The sequence below is a fragment of the Leptopilina heterotoma genome, unplaced genomic scaffold (genome assembly GCF_015476425.1).
Source record: "Leptopilina heterotoma isolate Lh14 unplaced genomic scaffold, ASM1547642v1 Lhet_347, whole genome shotgun sequence".
NCBI lineage: Eukaryota > Metazoa > Arthropoda > Insecta > Hymenoptera > Figitidae > Leptopilina > Leptopilina heterotoma.
The window spans coordinates 813667-832336 of record NW_025111030.1 but is presented as its reverse complement, the minus strand read 5'-3'; the positions used below and the strand labels follow the sequence as shown (position 1 = coordinate 832336).

The window sequence follows — 18670 nt, the reverse complement described above, 5'->3', positions numbered from 1 at the left end:
GACTAATTTGTTATTAATAAATAATTAATTTATTAATTTAATTGAAAATAAAGTTGAGGGCATTTTATGAAATCCACGAGGGCACGGCGTGGAAAATCCGTATGGAATCCATGAGGATTTTCCTCGAGGGCACCCATGAGGGAAAGCATGTCACGCCTTCGAGGGCTTCACGTGGATTGCCCCTACGGATTCCATAAGGCAAGAGGGCAATCCACGAGAGCCTCGCCGGGGGCCCTCACCATTTTTCTGCACGGGTTATTGTTATTCCAAATATAATTTTAATAAATTACAATTTTTTTACTATACATTCAATTACGTAAGATTATTAGATAATTAGTAAAAAATTAATTGAAGATAATAAGCTAAAAAATTTTAAGATCTTTACAAATTTTTTATTGAAAAAAATCGAAAATCATATTTTATTTTTATATAAGAAATAATAAAAAAAATGAAAGAATAAAGAATTATTTTTAATTTTTATTTAATTGTAGAAAATAAAAAAATGATTTTCTATATTTTTTATTCTCAATTTTATTCTCTACAATCGAAACAAATCGAAAATCATTTTTTATTTTCTATAATCGAAAAAAAATCAAAAACAATTTTTTATTTTCTACAACTGAAAAAAAAAATTTTAAACTGAATTCTTTATTCTTTATAGGAACGAAAAAAATTTAAAATCGTTTTTTAATTCCTTCAATCGAACAAAATCAAAAGTAATTATTAATTCTCAATCAAAAAAAACTATTTTTTCAAAGTACGTGACACGTTTTTTCAGTACGCGCAAAAACAATGAAACCAAAATTATTTTTAACTCCCTCTGACATTTTTTTTCTTTATTATTTTGATACGAAAAAATTGTGCAAAGGACATAGTTTTTTAGGAAAACATTTGTTTAATTTACATTTGATAATAATTTATATAATAGTAATAATAATAATGCAACTTTTAGTTTTTATGAGTACTTTTTGTACGAAAGGGTAAGTCTCGTTTACTACGGAATAAATAAATAAGTAAATAAATAAATAAATAATAATAATAATAATGAATAATTAATTTTAATAGTAAATAAGAATAAGTAATTTATATCCATATATTTATTCAAATATATTATATTTTTAATAATTTTGTTTTGAATTTTATTTTAACAAGTTCAATATAATTGCGCGTAAACATCATAGACGATTTATCAGACTCGATTTAATAAATTCCCGCAATAATAACGCACTTGGCACCGATAGTCCCTTGTGTATATATATTTTTTTTTTGTATATGTGTATATGTATATAAACATCTGTTGTTGACCGTTTCCGTGTTCCAGAGATCTAGTAATCCACATACCGTATAAAAGAAAGAGGTTCTCGTGGTCAGGCGAAACAACGAAAGTGTGAAAGTACAATTATGCTAGATTCAATATTTCCGCTCTGATCATGAGACTTGAGAATTTGAATGGAACGTTTATTTATATACACATATACATGTATAATGATCTTCGAGTGCATTGGCAAAGCTTTGTGTAAATAATAGTCAGATCAATACATATATATGTATACTTTAGATCCGGTGAGAGAAGCATTTTGCTCTCGTAATTAGGAGATACTCGCGTGACTATACGACTTTCTATGCTTTTCATTATTTACATACACATGTGATGTTTATTTCGTCATGCGCCTATAAGAATATCAGTTTTCTAATGAATGAACAAATTTTTTATGTATATCCTTATAGGGGGAAAAAATAGGACAATTTTTCGGTTATCATTCCACTTGCAAAGATTTTCAATATTTCGGCTCGGCTCGGTTCGGCCATTAGAACTTTTTGAACACCTATAGTAGAAATGATTTTTTTATAGATTTTTTTTACAGATATTAATTAATTATACAGTATTAATTAAATTAAAAGAAAAAATAATTAAATTTCCCCTATTTTGAATTTCGATCAAGTACAGTTCATTAAATTGCCGCCTAGAGGGCATGAAAATTCGCTCACAAACGAAATGAAACAAAGAGAGTACATTCTTGCTGGTGATGTAAAATTGTTTCGTTTCAATTATAAAATGAATAATATTATAAATTACAATAATAAACATATTATAAATAATACTTAATAATATGGATATTATCCTTAGTAAAAAAAATAACGAAAAGGGTTGAAAACAGCAATATAATGTAGTTTTAATAATACACATCCATACAATATAATCGTAGTTTCATCATCGGTATTGAATTCTGAATGTAGTAATGTTACACAAGAACAACTGTACTATCTGTCTGCGCTTGAGTGCCCTGCGGCATAAGTACAGCCGGAGAAATGAAACATCCTCAGGGACATTGGTCACCAATCGGATGAACCATCTTCAGCGTTGTGAAGGCGTCAATGATAAAACGAAAGGGAAAGTCATTTGAAGATAAGAAACTTATCTCATGTCCTATACAAAAGAAAGAAAGAAGATACAAACGGGATATATACAATCGGAAATTATTTAATGTACCTATTATTATTTAATTATTTATTAATTAACAATTTCATTATTTATTAATGTATCAAAAAATTTTCAAAGTATGAAAAAGTGTGTAGCAATTGTTACCCACTATTTCATACTTTGAAAAATTAAACAAAAAATAAATAAAAAAAAGAATTTTCAAAATTTTTTTCCTTTTATTATTTTTTTCATTTTCTAAAATTTCTTTTCATTTAATTTCTTTAATTTTTTACAAATTTATTTATTTAATCATTTATCATTAATCAACTTTTATTAATTAATTAATTAAATTAAATTAAATTAAATTAAATTAAATTAAATTAAATTAATAAATTAACGGAACAACACTGCAAAAAGAAACATCTTAAAATACATTGTAGTCACTTTTAAGATATTTAAAACAGCTTATTTTTCCATCTTCCATTTTAGAAACCAATGCATCTTAAGATGTTTTTGATAACATTTTTGATAACAGCTTAGAATACAATAGTATCTTAAAATAAGATGCCTTCTTTTTACTGTGAAGCGAGCTGTGAAGTCTTTTTTGTTTAAACTTATTAAACTAAAAATTAGATTCATAAATTTTTTTCTTACTGTATTTATAAAATTGTTACTGTATTTTATTGACATTATTTAGAATTTTTTTATTGAATTTTCTAGGCAAATTGTATTTTTTACACAAAATATTTTCGCATAAAAAAATTATAAAATTTCTGGGTGAGACTTAACACCCAGGGGAAAGAAGGTATGACCTTCTGTGTTTAAATCATCGATAAAAATTTTTTTATTCCTCGTAATTAAAAATTCCTTACAGGGATAATAAACGAGATCTTGTATAAAGAATTTCAGGAGACCTCATATATTATTTAAAACTCAATTCTGAAAGATTTTTATATTCAATTTTTATTAACCATCGCTTGTAACTGTTGGAGTTGAATTATTAAAATTAGAATTTATATTTAAGAATTTTATATTTAATTTTCAGTACGGTGCTTTCAAACTAGTTGAAACATTATGAAAACTTTGTGAATATTGTATTTTTTATTTAATGTATTTAATTTCTTTAAATTACTTAATTTCTTTGTATTCAATTTATTTCAATTGACTAATTTCTTTTCATTTCATTTATTTCATATACCTAATTTCTTTTTATTTATTTCACTTCATTTTCTAAAACTTTTTTTAATTTAATTTCGTTAATTTATGAAATAATTTTGTAGCCCACGTAAAATAATATCTTTGTGCGCAGGTTCAAACTCAACTCAAAGTTACTGCGCATGATTAAACTGCTTCTTTCCACTGCGCAAGTCCAGAGTTCCCTTAATACCAGTACGCATGTCTAAAGTGCCCAAAACATTTACTTTACGTACCATGGGTTATTTGTGTAATAATTATTATATCATAAATAATAATAAAAAATAATATTATTATTAAATAAAAATTATATAATATTATTTAAAATAATACCAATTTCTACGATTCAGAATAAAGGAAATTTTCGAAACGAAATTAATTTCCATTTCAATGTCATAAAATGATAAAAATCAACTTTTTTTCGTTCTAATTGTAACGCCGTTTTTTTTTGCTGACGCATCTTCTCAATTTTTTTCTTCATTCTCATTCACATTAGCACACATTTCATATTCAAATTGAAACTTCAATTAAAATTGGACTACAACGGGAGCAATTTAACTTCCTCAGTTGAAACTGATTTCTCTGCAATTAGTTCCTTTCTTTTGAATTTATAAACATGACTCAGTTTTATAATATAGAACCTAGAAAAAAAAGTAGTTGCCTTTATATATATTCGTACATTTAGCATTTGTTTCACTTGTTGCTTTTTTTGGTTCAAAAAATTTAATTGAAATTGAATCGTCCTTTTATGTATGTTATTGTATGACATATGTATAATTATTTATTTTTTTCTGCTTGTGAATATAAATAATTACAAAAGGAGAAAAAATTTTACGAGTCTAAATTGACAAGTTCAAGAATCACATTAAGCGAGAACTTTTGAATAAAATCGTGCAGGAAGTAATTATCACAAGAAAAGAAGACGTTACTTATTTTCATGGCACATATACACCTCCTTTGAGTAAATATGTCAGCATGAATAGAGTATTTTAATTTGTTGTGAAATACAATTTCTCGTTTACATTTAACGTTTAAAAAAAAAATTTTTGTCTCAAAGACGGTCAAAGTCATTTACTGCAAAAGGTCTCTCTTTCATCTTTTGCTTCTTTCATTTTCTTATTATTTTTATTCTTTATTATTTTCATACGAAAAAAAATTCACTGACAAAGAAAATTCAAAAAGAAAAATCGTTTTCTAAGATAATTAAATAATTGTTAAAAGAAGCTTTTGTTAGTATTTTCTTATTCTCTCTCGCCACGATTCATTGCATTGACCACACGGCAATTACAACGACAAGTGCTTTTGCACAGCTAAACGTAGAAAATTGCCATCATTAAAATTATACTAAACTGGTCTTTAGCAATAAATGATCTGTTACAAAAAGACCATAAAGTTAAATAAAAATTACGGTAAATAATTTTGCAAAAATTTTAATAAATTTTGTAAATTTTTAAATAAATATCAACAAATTATACAAGAGTAATATTTCATTTTATGTGATTAATAATTTAGGAATATTTTCTTTGTTTGTAATTATAATAGTAATATTTTTATTCTATTTTAATATTTTTGCAAATGTTAGACTAAGAAAATTATTTTTATTATAGATATTAATTAATGATATATTGTTAATATGTTAATATTAATTTATTGTCAATTAAATTTTTCTTTTTTTGAATTTCACGAAAATATAGTTTTTCACATACATACTTTTAATAATTATTTATTTTAATTATTATAAATTTTTTCTCGATTTGTATTAAATTAAATATTTTTTTTAGTTTTTAGTAAAACAAATTCTTCAGAAACTGAATTTAAAATTTAATTTCACTCACTTGATATTTAAATTTAAAATTGAAAACATTTTCAATAGTATTTTATAAAAATATTTTTTGTCTTCTTGAATTAATTTGAAAGACAAACGAAAGTATTCCAAGTAATGGTCGACTGTCTAAAAAACATCTCACGGCAAAAATGTAATTTCACACTCGAGAAGTACGAAATAATTTGCACGACTCTCTCTATTTTGTGTCACTATTTTGACAAAAGCTTATTTAAATTGCAAACATCTCGAGAGACCGTAAAATTTACAAATTTTACCCAGACACACAAGTATGGATGTCAATAGGGTTTCAAGAATAAAAAATTTTAAAAAGTTGAAAAAAAAATTTTTAACAAATATTTCTTCGATTTTCTGTTTTAGACCATTTTTGTGGACTCCAGAGCGCCCGCCGATTTTTACAACCCTTTGACTTGTCACTACTATATCTATACATATTTAAATTTAATTTAATTTTTTTTTGGTTTAAATTTTCTTCTGAATATGTTCCCTTACATGTGAAAAAATTTTAGTTTATAAAAGTATATTACATCTTTAGAAAAAACACTTTGGAAAAAACCCTCGATTTGATCAGACTGCCCCCTTAAAACTTTTGGTACATATTCTTGGATGTATTTCTTGCAGATATAAGCAAGAAAAAAATCATCGATTTTTTCGACCATGTAAAGAAGAATCCCCCCTTAATTAACAAATAAACTTGTTCATGTGTTTAGAAAATAAAAAAATTAGATAGAAAAGTTAAAAATAATTACATTGATAAATAAATAAACAAACAAGTAAATGAATAAATTTTACCAGAGTGCTTAGAAAATAAAAAAAGAAATTAGAAAAAAAGTAAAAATAAATGAAAAGAAAAATAAGAAATAGATACCAGAGTATGAAACAGAAAGAAAAATAAAAACATAATAAAAAAATAAACGAATTAAAAAAAAGTGCAAAGTTGATTTATTTATTTCTGCAAATAAATTGAAACTGAGAACAAGAGGATATGTAATTATTTTTTTCCTGCATTGTAACCTACATTAACTATTAAGGCGATCATATACAATGTATTGTAAATTAAAATCCGCAATGTTTCCCTTTTTTGACTTTCACGCATCAAGAACTCCGGTTATGAATTTATCACCTAAAGTAGTTTTTTAGATCAAATTAATCATAGATTTTATTTTAAACTAATTTTAACAGTAAAAAGAAAGTCTTCTGTCTGACACAAGATTTACAATTATAAACGTATATATTTTATTTATTTACGAGAATAAACTACTTTATGCGCACAGTTCTTTTTTGTCTAACACTATATGCTTAATATTTTTTTGTTCGTTTAATTATTTTTAATTTAAATTTTTTCATTGAATAAATGTAATCGATAATTTTAAATTTACAATCGAAAGGGCAATTTTATTAGTTTTTTATATAAAAAATATAAGAAAAATTTAATAAAATAAAAAAATTTTAGAAATATAAGAAAATGAAAGATAATAAATATTTTTAATGTTTGGTTAAAAAATAATTATCCCTTAAATAACTTAAAAATAATTATCCTTTAATAATTTCTAACTTTTCGTTTCTTGACAAGAATCAAATGAAAAATAATTATCTATTCAATTCAAAGGGAACTTATTTTCGTTCGAAGTAATAAGAAATTAAATGACTCATTTTTATTCTAAAGAGAATTATTTTTTTATTCAATTTTAATTTTTATTGTTATCTGTATTGTCAATTATTATTTTATTGTCATTTTTATTTTATTTTTTGTAATATTATTATTGTTTCTTTATTTATTTGTTATTTTTATTGCTTATTTATTTTATCATTAATTTTAGAATTTACTAATTTTTTTATTTTTTAAGCATATTGCTTAAAAAAAGAAAAATATTTTTATTTTATTTATTCCTGTGAAATTTTTACTCTTTATTTATTTTATTGTTATTCATTGTATTTGTTTACCTTCAGGAAACATTTAATTATTTTTTAAAAATTTTTTTAAACAACAATTTTCTATAGTCGATGTAACTATAATGATTGAATTTTCGTCATGAATGAAAGCGAGAGAATTCGGGAGCACAATTCTTCGAACCGGAAGTAGGCGAGACTTCAGCACGCTCCAAGTCGAGAGTTTACTAGTCTCGGAGTAAGCAGACTAACGTGATCGCGTCGCTTTCGCCGTATACAGGGAGATCATTTTCACGGCTCGTACCTGCCTACGAGAAATCGGTAACAAGTTGCTAGTTCCGGCATAAAGCATTAACAGTTTCTTAAATGGGGAAAAATGACAGCGAACTAATTATTGTTAAACGAATCAATATATATATACATTCATGGAAAATCGAGGTTAAGCCGATGACAATTGAAAATTACTCAAGAAGAGAATGAAAATGAAGAAGGAAAGAAAAAAAGAAAAATAGAAAGAAAAGAACTATGGAAAGAAAAAAGTAGAAAAAAGAGAAAAGAACAAAAAAGAAAGAAAAATATAGGAAGAAAAAGAAAAAGAAAGGAAAAAAGAAAAGAAAAAAGAACGAAAAGGAAAGAAAAATGTAGGAAGAGAAAGAGAAAGAAAGGAAAAATGAAAAGTAGAAAAAGAAAAAATGGAAAAAAAACAAAAAAGAAAGAAAAGTAGAAAAAAAAGAAATTTAGAAAAAAGAAAGAAAAAAAGGAAGAAAGAAAGAAAGTAAGAAAAAAAGAAATAAAGAAAGAAGGAAAAAAACTAGAGAAAAAGGGGGGAGAAAAGAGGGGGGAAAGTTACAGACTATTGAATAGAAAATACGAAACAAATTGGTAAATTAAACAATAGATAAAAAATGCCATGAAGAAATAGAGAAATATTGAAATAGTGGACGCTCAAAAAAATACATTCACAATTTGAAGAGCGTAGTTTTGATGCACGAGTGCGTTTACGAACTCGATCATTAAGGTCCACCTCCTCTCCAACCCCTTTCAGAGAATGTATGCGAATCCATGTATAACGCCTTTGGGTTTCACTTGGACTGACCCAGATAAGGTTTTATCCAATAGACACGGCAAACAGGAATTTACTATTCTCCGTATATCCAAGGTCGGTACACTATATAGATGCTTGATAACAATTGAATTGTTCCACATTCCATAATCATGGGATTTCAACGAAAGAGAATCTTATTATATTCCTTTGAATAAAGATCAACATTTCCTATTTTTTTTGTTGACAAAAAAAATGAAAGAAATATGGCAAAAATTTCATTATTTTTGAAGAATGAATGAATTTAATTTTTTATTGAGCTTTTTTGAATATTTTTATTAGGAATAAAACATTTGTTCTTGTATATGAAACTTGTTTATTCAAACATGAAAATGTTAAACACGTTTTAACAATCAATTATTTTCAGAGTACAAACTATAGTTATCTTACCCTAATGGACTATTTTATTAATTAGGAAGCATTTAGTTACGTTTGTAAATTGTATTTATTTGTTTATGTACTAATTCCTTTATATATTGTGATGTTATTTTGTTTGGATTTATAATTATTTTAGTGTGATATTATAGTGTTTGATAAAAATCCATAATTTTAATTATTTAAAATATTTTATTTATGAGCTTTCGCCCGTCGAAACTATAATATCTATAACCCCACTATAATATCACACCCAAATTCCTTTATGTTGCAAGAAAAATTGTTTATGTGTTGAAAATTTGTTTGTGGATTAAACATTTGTTAACTGTAATTAAGCATTCGTTTTTTAACAAGACACTTGTTTTAGTTTAGAAAATTTGTTTATTATAAAATTAGAACACTTGACAATTTTAATAAAACATTAGTTAATTGTGATGTATGAAACATTGTATAGGCATAATTTTTAAATATATCAAATATTTCTTAACATAACGAAACATGTTTGCTAATGTGTAAAACAATTTTATTTACATAGAAGTTCATGTGACAAAACATTTATTATATAATATTGAATTTTTGTTAATGTAACAAAATATATTCAGTAATGTACGAGATAATTTTATTCACACATTATATTTATTTACATTTATTTAGGACATTTTCTAAGTAAATCAAACATCTGTTTATGTATAGACTATACTATAAAACAAATGTTCTTTTGCGTAATAATTATTGTATTAATTTTTTGTCGTAAAAAGAACACTTGTTAATGTTAGCTATAAAATATTTGTTTATGTATGAAACAGTAGTTCATGTACAAGGCATTATTTTATGTTTGTAACCTTAATTGATGTAATAAACTTTAGTTTATACATATGCAACATTTATTTATGTATAAGGCATTAATTTAAGTATGCAACGTAACTTGATTTAGTAAAAATTACTTGATATAATAATCATTAGTTTATGGATAAAACATTGTACTTGTTGTAGTAAAAATTACTTGATGTAATAAATATTAGTTTATGTATGAAACATTTGTCTATGTATTAAATTTTTGTTTATGTAACAGACATTTGTTTAAGAACAATATTTCCAAAATTTACTAAAAAGAAATTTGTTTAAATACTGAATATTTGTTTAGTGCTCTGAACATTTTTTAATCATCGTAACATGCAACTTTAATTTGTTTATTATTTTGAAAAACCAAAACACAATAAAAAAATTAAATAATTTCATCTCTACCAACGGAATGAAAAAATCGATAAAATACCAAAAAAACAAACTTAATTCAACAATCAAAATGACAATGATCCATGAACAATTTCTAGTGAATGATTCAACCCCGAATAAGGTCACCGCGACACTAAAATATTGAGCAACGTTTCCGCCTAGTGAAATTTTATTATTTTTTTTTTGTAAGGAAGCGTGAGAATGATTCGCATGTTGCGATAAGGCGAAATCACCAGCAAATACGTGAAAAGAAATAAAAAGAAGTAAAAAAAAGAAACTGAAAGAGAGAAAAGAAACAAGTTGAAGAGAGGCATTTGAACTCAAGAAAGATATATGTTTCATGTGAGTGTCTGAAATTCAAATGTCTCATTGATGAGCAAAGTTGTAGTCATCAGAGGGGGTGAATCTTAAGACATTTAAGAAAGAAGAGACGTACAAAAAATACGTGAATATATTTTTGAAAGAAACAATAAAATAAGAAAGTGGGGGAGGAGGAGTGATTTGAAAATAGTAGGGGTATTGATGCTGATGGTATTCATTGCTCTCGACTCGGTTCGGTGGTTGTTTGTCGTTGAAACGTAAACCGCTCTTCATGATGATTGTGTATGAAAATGGTTGAGTATTCCCGCAATTGGTGGGGGAAAATATCCCCGTGTACGGTGGTACACCTGACCAGATATATAGAGCTAGGGCAGGGCTTCCGTTACGTACAGTCTACGTAGAGTGCTCTCAAGTACGCATCTCGCGATCGTCAGCGAGTTTAATAGTAGATTATTAGTTGCTTTTTTTGAGGAGAAGCTTTTTATTAAAGAAGAAGGCGAAAAATTATTTTCCTTTTGATTCGTATCGAATCGCGCGAACTGGATTACTATATTTTTAGTATACAATAGAAAAGGTACAGTGTTCCGTGACTCCTACCACTTGCATTAAGTGGAATAAATAATAATCATCGAATTTTATTCAAATTAATTTTATTTCATCTAATTCTTCAAGGGTGACTTAATAAATTTGAAAAGTGCGAAAAACGTGAGAAATAAACAATTGAGGATTTTTCTTTTGCGCAAAAAAAAATTACGTCTAGGTTCATTTGTACTTAGCTTCAATGTGGATTATTTCTTTAATAGTGATTCTTATCATTGTGGTTTTCAATTTATAATATTGAAATTTTTAAACAAAGTTTCAATTTTTTCTGCTAATTTTGGATTTTCTGGATTAAAGATTAAATTAAATTTTTTGAATAAATCTAATTTTGCTAAATTCTTCATCATAACATTTTTTATGATGGATTGTTATTGCAATTTTTGAAGATTGCAAAAAAATTTGCAAAATTAGTAGATCATTTTTCAATTACTTTCTTCTCATTAGAAGGAATTCTTCCTTGTTAGAAATTTATTTCGATTGATTATCATAGGTTCAAAAAGTAGCTTTTACTTATTTTTACTCTTCTCATAATTGTTGTTATTTTTATAGCATTAATAAATACAATTATCAAATTTGATGATTTGAGAAATTGAGGATTCGATGTATAAAATATTTAAGGATCTTGGTTCGATGATTAAAGAATAGAAAATTTGATAATTGAAATATTTGAGAATCAGTTGGTTTGATGAATCAGAGAATTGAAAATTTGATAATTCAAAGATTTGAGGATTTGTTGGTTTAACCAAATGAAAAATTGCTGATTGAAAGTTTCAATAATTTAAAGATTTAAGATTTTACAATTTAAAAATTTTAAATTTGATAATTTGAAGATTGAAGGTCTGATAATTTGAAGATTAGATGATTTGTCTTTTTTAATAATATAATGAACTGTAAATTTGAGAATTTATTTCTTTAATGATTTGATGTATTACGAATTTAATGATTTATCTATGTATTTGATGATTTAATAAATTGCTAATTTGAAGTTTTAAAAATTTGATGATTTGTCTTTTTGATCATATAATGAATTATCAATTGAAAAATTTATTTCTTTGACGATTTGATATATTATTAAATTGATGATTCGTTTCTTTGACGATTTGTTAAACTGTTCATTTTGAATTTTGAAAGTTTGATAATGTAAAGATTTGAGGATTTGATGAATTAAAGAATTGTAGATTTGATAATTTAAAACATTATGTTTTTGATGATTTAAAATTTGAATATTTATCGATTTAAAAATTAAGGATTAAATATTTGAAAAATTTAGAATTTGATTATTTAAGAAATTGAGGATTTCCTAATTGAAGACTTGAGAATTTGATGACTTTGTAAATTTTTTTGTCTAGATCTTTAATCATTTTCAAAAATTGTCAATTTCAATTTCTTTTTCATAATTTGGTTTTGGAAAATTTTTTTAAGAATCAGTAAACACAAGTTTTTGACGATTTAGAATCCTCTTTGATAATTTTCAAAAGTGTGATTGATTATTTTCAATTGTTCTTCATTTGTAACTAATATTTCTAGTAATATTTATCTATTACTTCTAGTATTATTTTTTAAGTTAAATAAACAAGAAAGAAGAATATTATTTAACAATATTATTTTACAAATTGCAAATAAAACATTTTGCTACAATTGATGATTATTTGTCTGATGATAAACATATTGGATTTTTATTTTGCTCATTATAATAATAGAGATTTCTAATAACTTAATATTATTAGAAGCAATTGTCGATTATTGTCTACATTTTTAGTCAATGGTAATTTTTAGAAATTCAAAAAATTTCTTTAATCAATTTGCGAAAATTTTTGCATTATCATTTTTAGAACAATAGGTTCTCTTCTGTTTCTTTGTGGAATTTTTTATTTAGTAGAAAAAGGTTTACATCAGTTTTCCGATTTTACCGATCATCATAAATATTTGTAGATTGAAAACGACTTAAAAATTATCAAAAAAGAGATAAAAGTAATTAGGATCAGTTTCGATTTCTTGTCTTAGTTTCTAATCAGGCACTACTTTTTACTGATCATTAACAAAAAATTCTGCTGTTGCTTAACAAATGGGACAAATATCAATAGCAAATGTTTTGATTTTTGCAAAATTTCATTAGTAGCAAGATTTTATTATTCTTAACAACAAATTCGAAAAATCCAAAAATGAAACCATGATCAGTAACATTTTCCATTATTTGTCCTATTCTTCATTAGTAACAAATTTTGTTAATAATTCAAAAGCCCTCAAACAAATTTTAACAATTCAGTAAAAATTTTAACAGCAACAAATTTTTCTAATAAGTAGTAAAATTTATTGCTTTTCCTACTTATTAGTTTTTTTACTACTAATAAATCAAAAAAGATTTGAATAAAAAATAAATAAAAATTAACAAAATCGATTATTCTTTACAGCTACCTTCAGTGAATCAAAAATGAGATTATTCGCCTACCACTGCATATGCCTTGCTGTCATCATGGCGACAGCATCAGCCAGATCAGCAGACACGCAACCAACGAGTAATTCAATTGATGATCAGAGTGCAAGGTCTGGTGGTAGCGGGGTGTTTGGCGATTTACGTTATGTTTATCAGGTCTATAAAGATTGTTCGGGATCCGAGTTGAGCTCATGTTTGAAGTTAAAACTTCTCACCGCCATGGATAGGGTATCTCGTAGTGTACAGCTCAACATTGTTGACGGAATCACTTTAGTCAAGGACGATCCAAATACACCCGATGAGCAGCCAAAATCAGTCGAGGAAATTGAGGCAAACTTACCACGTGCACTCGACGATCGAGATGACGCACTCAATACCATGATTCTCGACAAGATTGTCAACTTCTTCCAAAGTCACACTCTTAAATTGAAGCTTCCTAATGTTGAGGAGCTGCAGAGGAGTCTCACTGAGGAAGGTGATTATCACTTTTTTTATATTATTTAACAACACAGTTTTTCTGAGGATATCAAATTGAGACGAAAAACGAATCAAAACGTTGCTTCGGAACTCTTCTGATTCGTTTTTTATATCAGTTTGGATATCCTTAGAAAAAATGTGAATTTTGCTTTTTAAATGATAATTACTTGTACTAATTTATAGTAATTCAAAATGTATTGCAATTTATAGCAACGTTTTTGAACCGATAGTCGTTATATTGGTATCAATTGAGCGGATGTGTTATTTAAGGGAATGTACGCCATATGAAGCCAATGGTGTATATCTCTTTACAGAATCCAACCCTTAAATTATTCTTTAGCACTTGTTCTGTTGGTATCAGTTGCTATTTTGCAATTATTTACTACGTTGGTGCAAACCGAAGATCTTTTGGTACCAATTTTTTATTTTGGTACCAAGTGCTTTGTAGGTTTCAACCTTGGTCATTTTGGTACCATTTGTTCTGTTGGTATCAATTGTCCGAGTTGGGAACTCTATCAGCACCTTTATTTGTATTGGTACCACTTATTGCGTTGGTACCACATTCCGCGTTGATATCAAGTGCAAAACCTTTTGGTATCAATAACTGGTACCACTTTGCTGCGTTTTTACTAGGTGTAAATATCTTGGTATTAGTAATTGATACTACTTACTGCGTTGGTACCAAGTTTAAATCTTTTGGTACTAATAATTGTTGCTAGTACGAATTATTATATTATTATTGAAAAAAATAATAATAATAATAATAATTATAATAATAATAATATACTTATTACCTTATACTTATTACCTTGGTACCAGTTGATAATCTCCTTGTACCATTAGTTATAGGTACCAGTTTAAAATCTATTGGTATCATTAATTATGTAAGCACCAATGGTTTTTTGCTTCATTTATTACTTTGTCATCACTTATTAACTTGGCACCAGTTTATAATCTATTGATACCATTAGTTATGTGAGTACCAGTTGTTATTTTGGGTCCATTTATTACTTTGTTATCACTTATTACCTTGGTACCAGTTTATAATCTATTTGTACCATTAGATGCGTAGGAATTAAATTGTAATTTTGGGTCTAAATTATTATATTTTTTCCACTTGCTTCCTTAATATTTATTTAATAGCTTAATAACTTAACACCTATTCTAATGAATTATTTTGTACCAGTTGGTATATTGGTACCACTTGATAATTTCTCAGCTCTACTTGTCATATTGGCACCAGTTCTTAATTATTTGGTACCATTTATTACGCTGGTAGCAATTTAAATAATTTGGTACCACTTGTTAATTTCTCAGCACTGCTGGTTATATTGGTACCAGTTCTAAATCATTTGGTACCAGTTTGTATTCAGTCGGTACTATTTATTACCTTAGTAATTTGGTACTACTTGTTACATTGATACCAGTAGTAATTTTCTTAGTACTCCTTACTACATTACTATCAGTTTAATAATATTTTATTAGTAATTTTAACGACAACGACAACAAATGGTTTTTAGTACCGATTGATAATCGGTACTAGTTATTAATCATTTGATTCCATTTGCTAAGTTATCACAAATTGTAAATCTTTTGGTACCAATTGTTGTAGCAATTTGGAACCATTTTTTATTTACCACTGTTTTCCTTAGTACCAACAGATACTTTCGTATCATTTGTTAATTTGTAATCAATGTTTACTTAGGACTAATAGTAACTTGGTATCGTTATTTGGGAACCTTTTCTATTTTGCCACCAATTGTCAATCTTCAGCTACAAATTTTTATTTTGATACTTACTTTTTTCTGTCTAAAAATTCTAGAAATTTCAAACCCTTATTCAAAACGACTACTGTCAAATAATGGTAGTATATGGTATAATAATAAATAATTAATGGTAGTAATTAACAGCAAATAGTCGTTCCTATTTTTTAGAATCTGTTCCTATTTTTCTCTTGCTTCAATTTCCTTGTTAACATTACAACGATAATTGAAGTTTTACATCAACTGAAAGTCCCAATTGCTGCAAATCTACAAAGAAAAAAAAATCTTACATCACATACATCACAATAATGATGCAACATTCCACATAATTTTTCCATCCCTTCCCCTTTTTTCCATTAAAAAAAGAAAAAAAAATAGAAGCAAAAACTAACAAAATCACTTGAATGTAATAAATTACACAACATTGTTGCACGATAACGATAATCGATAATGTAAGCAAAGAAAGTTTTCACTTTTCAGGGGAAAAAATTGTTGAATTTCGTCTCGGGACGTTTTGCTTATGTTTCAGGCCGAGGTAAGAAAAAGAAAGGTATGGGTGGACTACTCGCCATTCCACTTTTAATTGGTGGAACGCTTGTACCCTTGGCTCTCGGGGCACTTGCACTTTTGGCTGGAAAAGCATTGATAGTGAGCAAATTGGCGTTGGTACTCGCCTCAATAATTGGTCTCAAGAAGCTCGTCTCGAATCACGATCATGGACATGAGGTGGTCCAAGTGTCGGGTCATGGCTCAAGTGGATGGGCGAGGTCGGGACACGACCTTGCCTACAATGCCTACAAGCCACCCTCGGCCTAGGCGAACGAAAATCTGAAAGACTTTAATTTTTAAGAACCTCCTTCCATTTTTCATCCTCCCATTTCTCTTTCTCTTCTTTCTTCATCTCTCTTCTTTTCATTTTTTAATCATTTTTCTTCCTTTTTTTTGCTATTTCTTCCTACTTCTTCATTTTTTTCATTATTTTTACTTCTTCCATTTTTTGCTATTTATCCATTTCTTCATTTGTTTTTATTTCTTCCTTTCTTTTTTCTGTTTCTTCTGTTTTTACCTATTTAATTTTTTTCCTATTCTTTTTTTCTCCTTTATTCTTTCTTCATCTTTTTTTTCGTATTTTCCCTTGTATTTTTCTTCCTCCCTAATATTATTATTTCGTTTTTATATTTTTCTTCCTTTATATACTTTTCTCTCTCTTTATATTATTTTCCTTTTTATATTCTTCTCCTTTTTGTATTTTTCTCCTTTTTAATTTGTCACCTTTTTATATTATTCTCCCTTTTCATATTCTTCTCTCTTTTTACATTTTTCCCCCTTTTTAAAATGTTTTTCGAAATAATTTTTCCTCATACTTTTCTTCCGGTTTTACTTTCTTTATTTTTTCTCCTCTTCTTTTCACTTCGTTTTCCTTTCTTCTTTTTCGTCTTTCTAGACTTGTCTTTCACTGCTCTGTGATTTTTCTTCATTTACTCTTTCTCTCTCTCTCTCTCTCTCTCTCTCTCTCTCTCTTTCGCTTTCTCAGATGTGTCCATTCTCTCTCTCTCTCTAGAACTATCCACTTTGTCTCCATCTGTTTCTGTCCTCTTGCTCTCTCTTTCTGTCCTCTATCCGTAATTACTTTACATTATTTCAATAATCAATTTTTTTTTGTCAATTATCAATTGTAATTATTCCTTCGAGACTCTTGCCTCCAGATAGTAGAAAGTATTTTATTGCACTTCTGATAAAATAATTTCTATCAGACACTATTTTTCCTCCAGAATAAATTTATCTACTGTAATTTTTTTATCTAAGTGGATTAAAATTACATTTTTAGGTTCAAAATTTATTTTTTAATATACATAATTCTTTTCTAGAAGTTATTTATTAATCGATCTTTTAATTTGTTAGAGAAGAAAAGATTGAATTGTTTTTTTTTATCGACTGGTTGATGCGATTTCATTTATTTTTGAAATCGATGCTCTTTATCTACCTCTCCTTACATAGTCCTTTAAACTATCTTTGCTCTCATTTTCTCTCATCGCTCGACTTCCTCATTGTTTTTTTGCTCATTCTCTCTTTCTCTCACTATCTCTTTACTTTAATCCTTCAGTATTTATTTGTCGAGAAAAAGCGAAAAATCCCGCATTTGTAATATTCATCATGTATATTTATAAATATTTAATAAATTAAGAAATTTTCAATTAACATTTTGTCTATTCATTTATAATTGACCGACATTTTTTTTTATTAGGTTTTTTCCCCTCTTCCCTCCATCTCTACTGGGGAAAATCGAATTTTCCTTTTTTTTTACTCAAATCATTCGAGTAGAAAAGGAATTTCTCCAGGAAGTTTGAAATGGTATTACTGATAATATACAAAAGAGATGTATAATGTAACAGGACGCACGTGCCTTCGTTCAAGTATGAAAATAACGGATGTCCGTTTTCGAGTCTATATCAAAAATGGGTCTTAAAAGAAAGAAGTGCGAGGAGGGTGGGGGTAAGAAATAGGAAAAGTAGTATAAAATAATTAGAGCCTGACTGATGGTCATGTCGATTTGGATATGGCTTAGGACCATATCATGAAATCGAGCTAGATTTTTTTCTTTCTTTTTTTTGAAATAATTATTATAAAGAGTTATGTCGACAGTTTGCAATATGTGAGACTATCGATTTAGAATCTTGATGCAGGCCATGAGGGAAAAAGAAAGAAAGAGAGAAGAAGAAGAATTTTATATATAGTTCGCTTCCGTCTTGAAATGCAATCGAGAGAAAAGAGTCTCGTCTTACCTACATACAAAACTTGTTGCCACTGGTGGGAACGAAAAGTTGGCGCGAAATGCACCTTACGCACAAATATGTATGGATATGGGTGTGTGTGATATTTTTACGTGTGTGAGTGTCTGGCTAACGCAGAGTGGTGAAGAAGTAAACCAGGCCGACCAGGCAAGTCAGCATCCGCGGCGGCCGGTGTGCGCCTCTTTTCAAGGTGTGCCTAACACTGTCGTCTTTCATGGATAAAA

At 27.2% G+C, this 18670-nt stretch overlaps 1 protein-coding gene across 1 annotated transcript; it reads left to right on the top strand.

The window, feature by feature from the left end:
• Positions 1–10753: 10753 nt before the first annotated feature.
• Positions 10754–16615, top strand: LOC122505156. Its single transcript, XM_043616632.1, has 3 exons — positions 10754–10954; positions 13392–13889; positions 16184–16615. Exons 2-3 carry the CDS (start codon positions 13412–13414, stop codon positions 16468–16470), a joined length of 765 nt encoding a protein of 254 aa, XP_043472567.1. The 5' UTR covers positions 10754–10954; positions 13392–13411; the 3' UTR covers positions 16471–16615.
• Positions 16616–18670: the final 2055 nt, after the last annotated feature.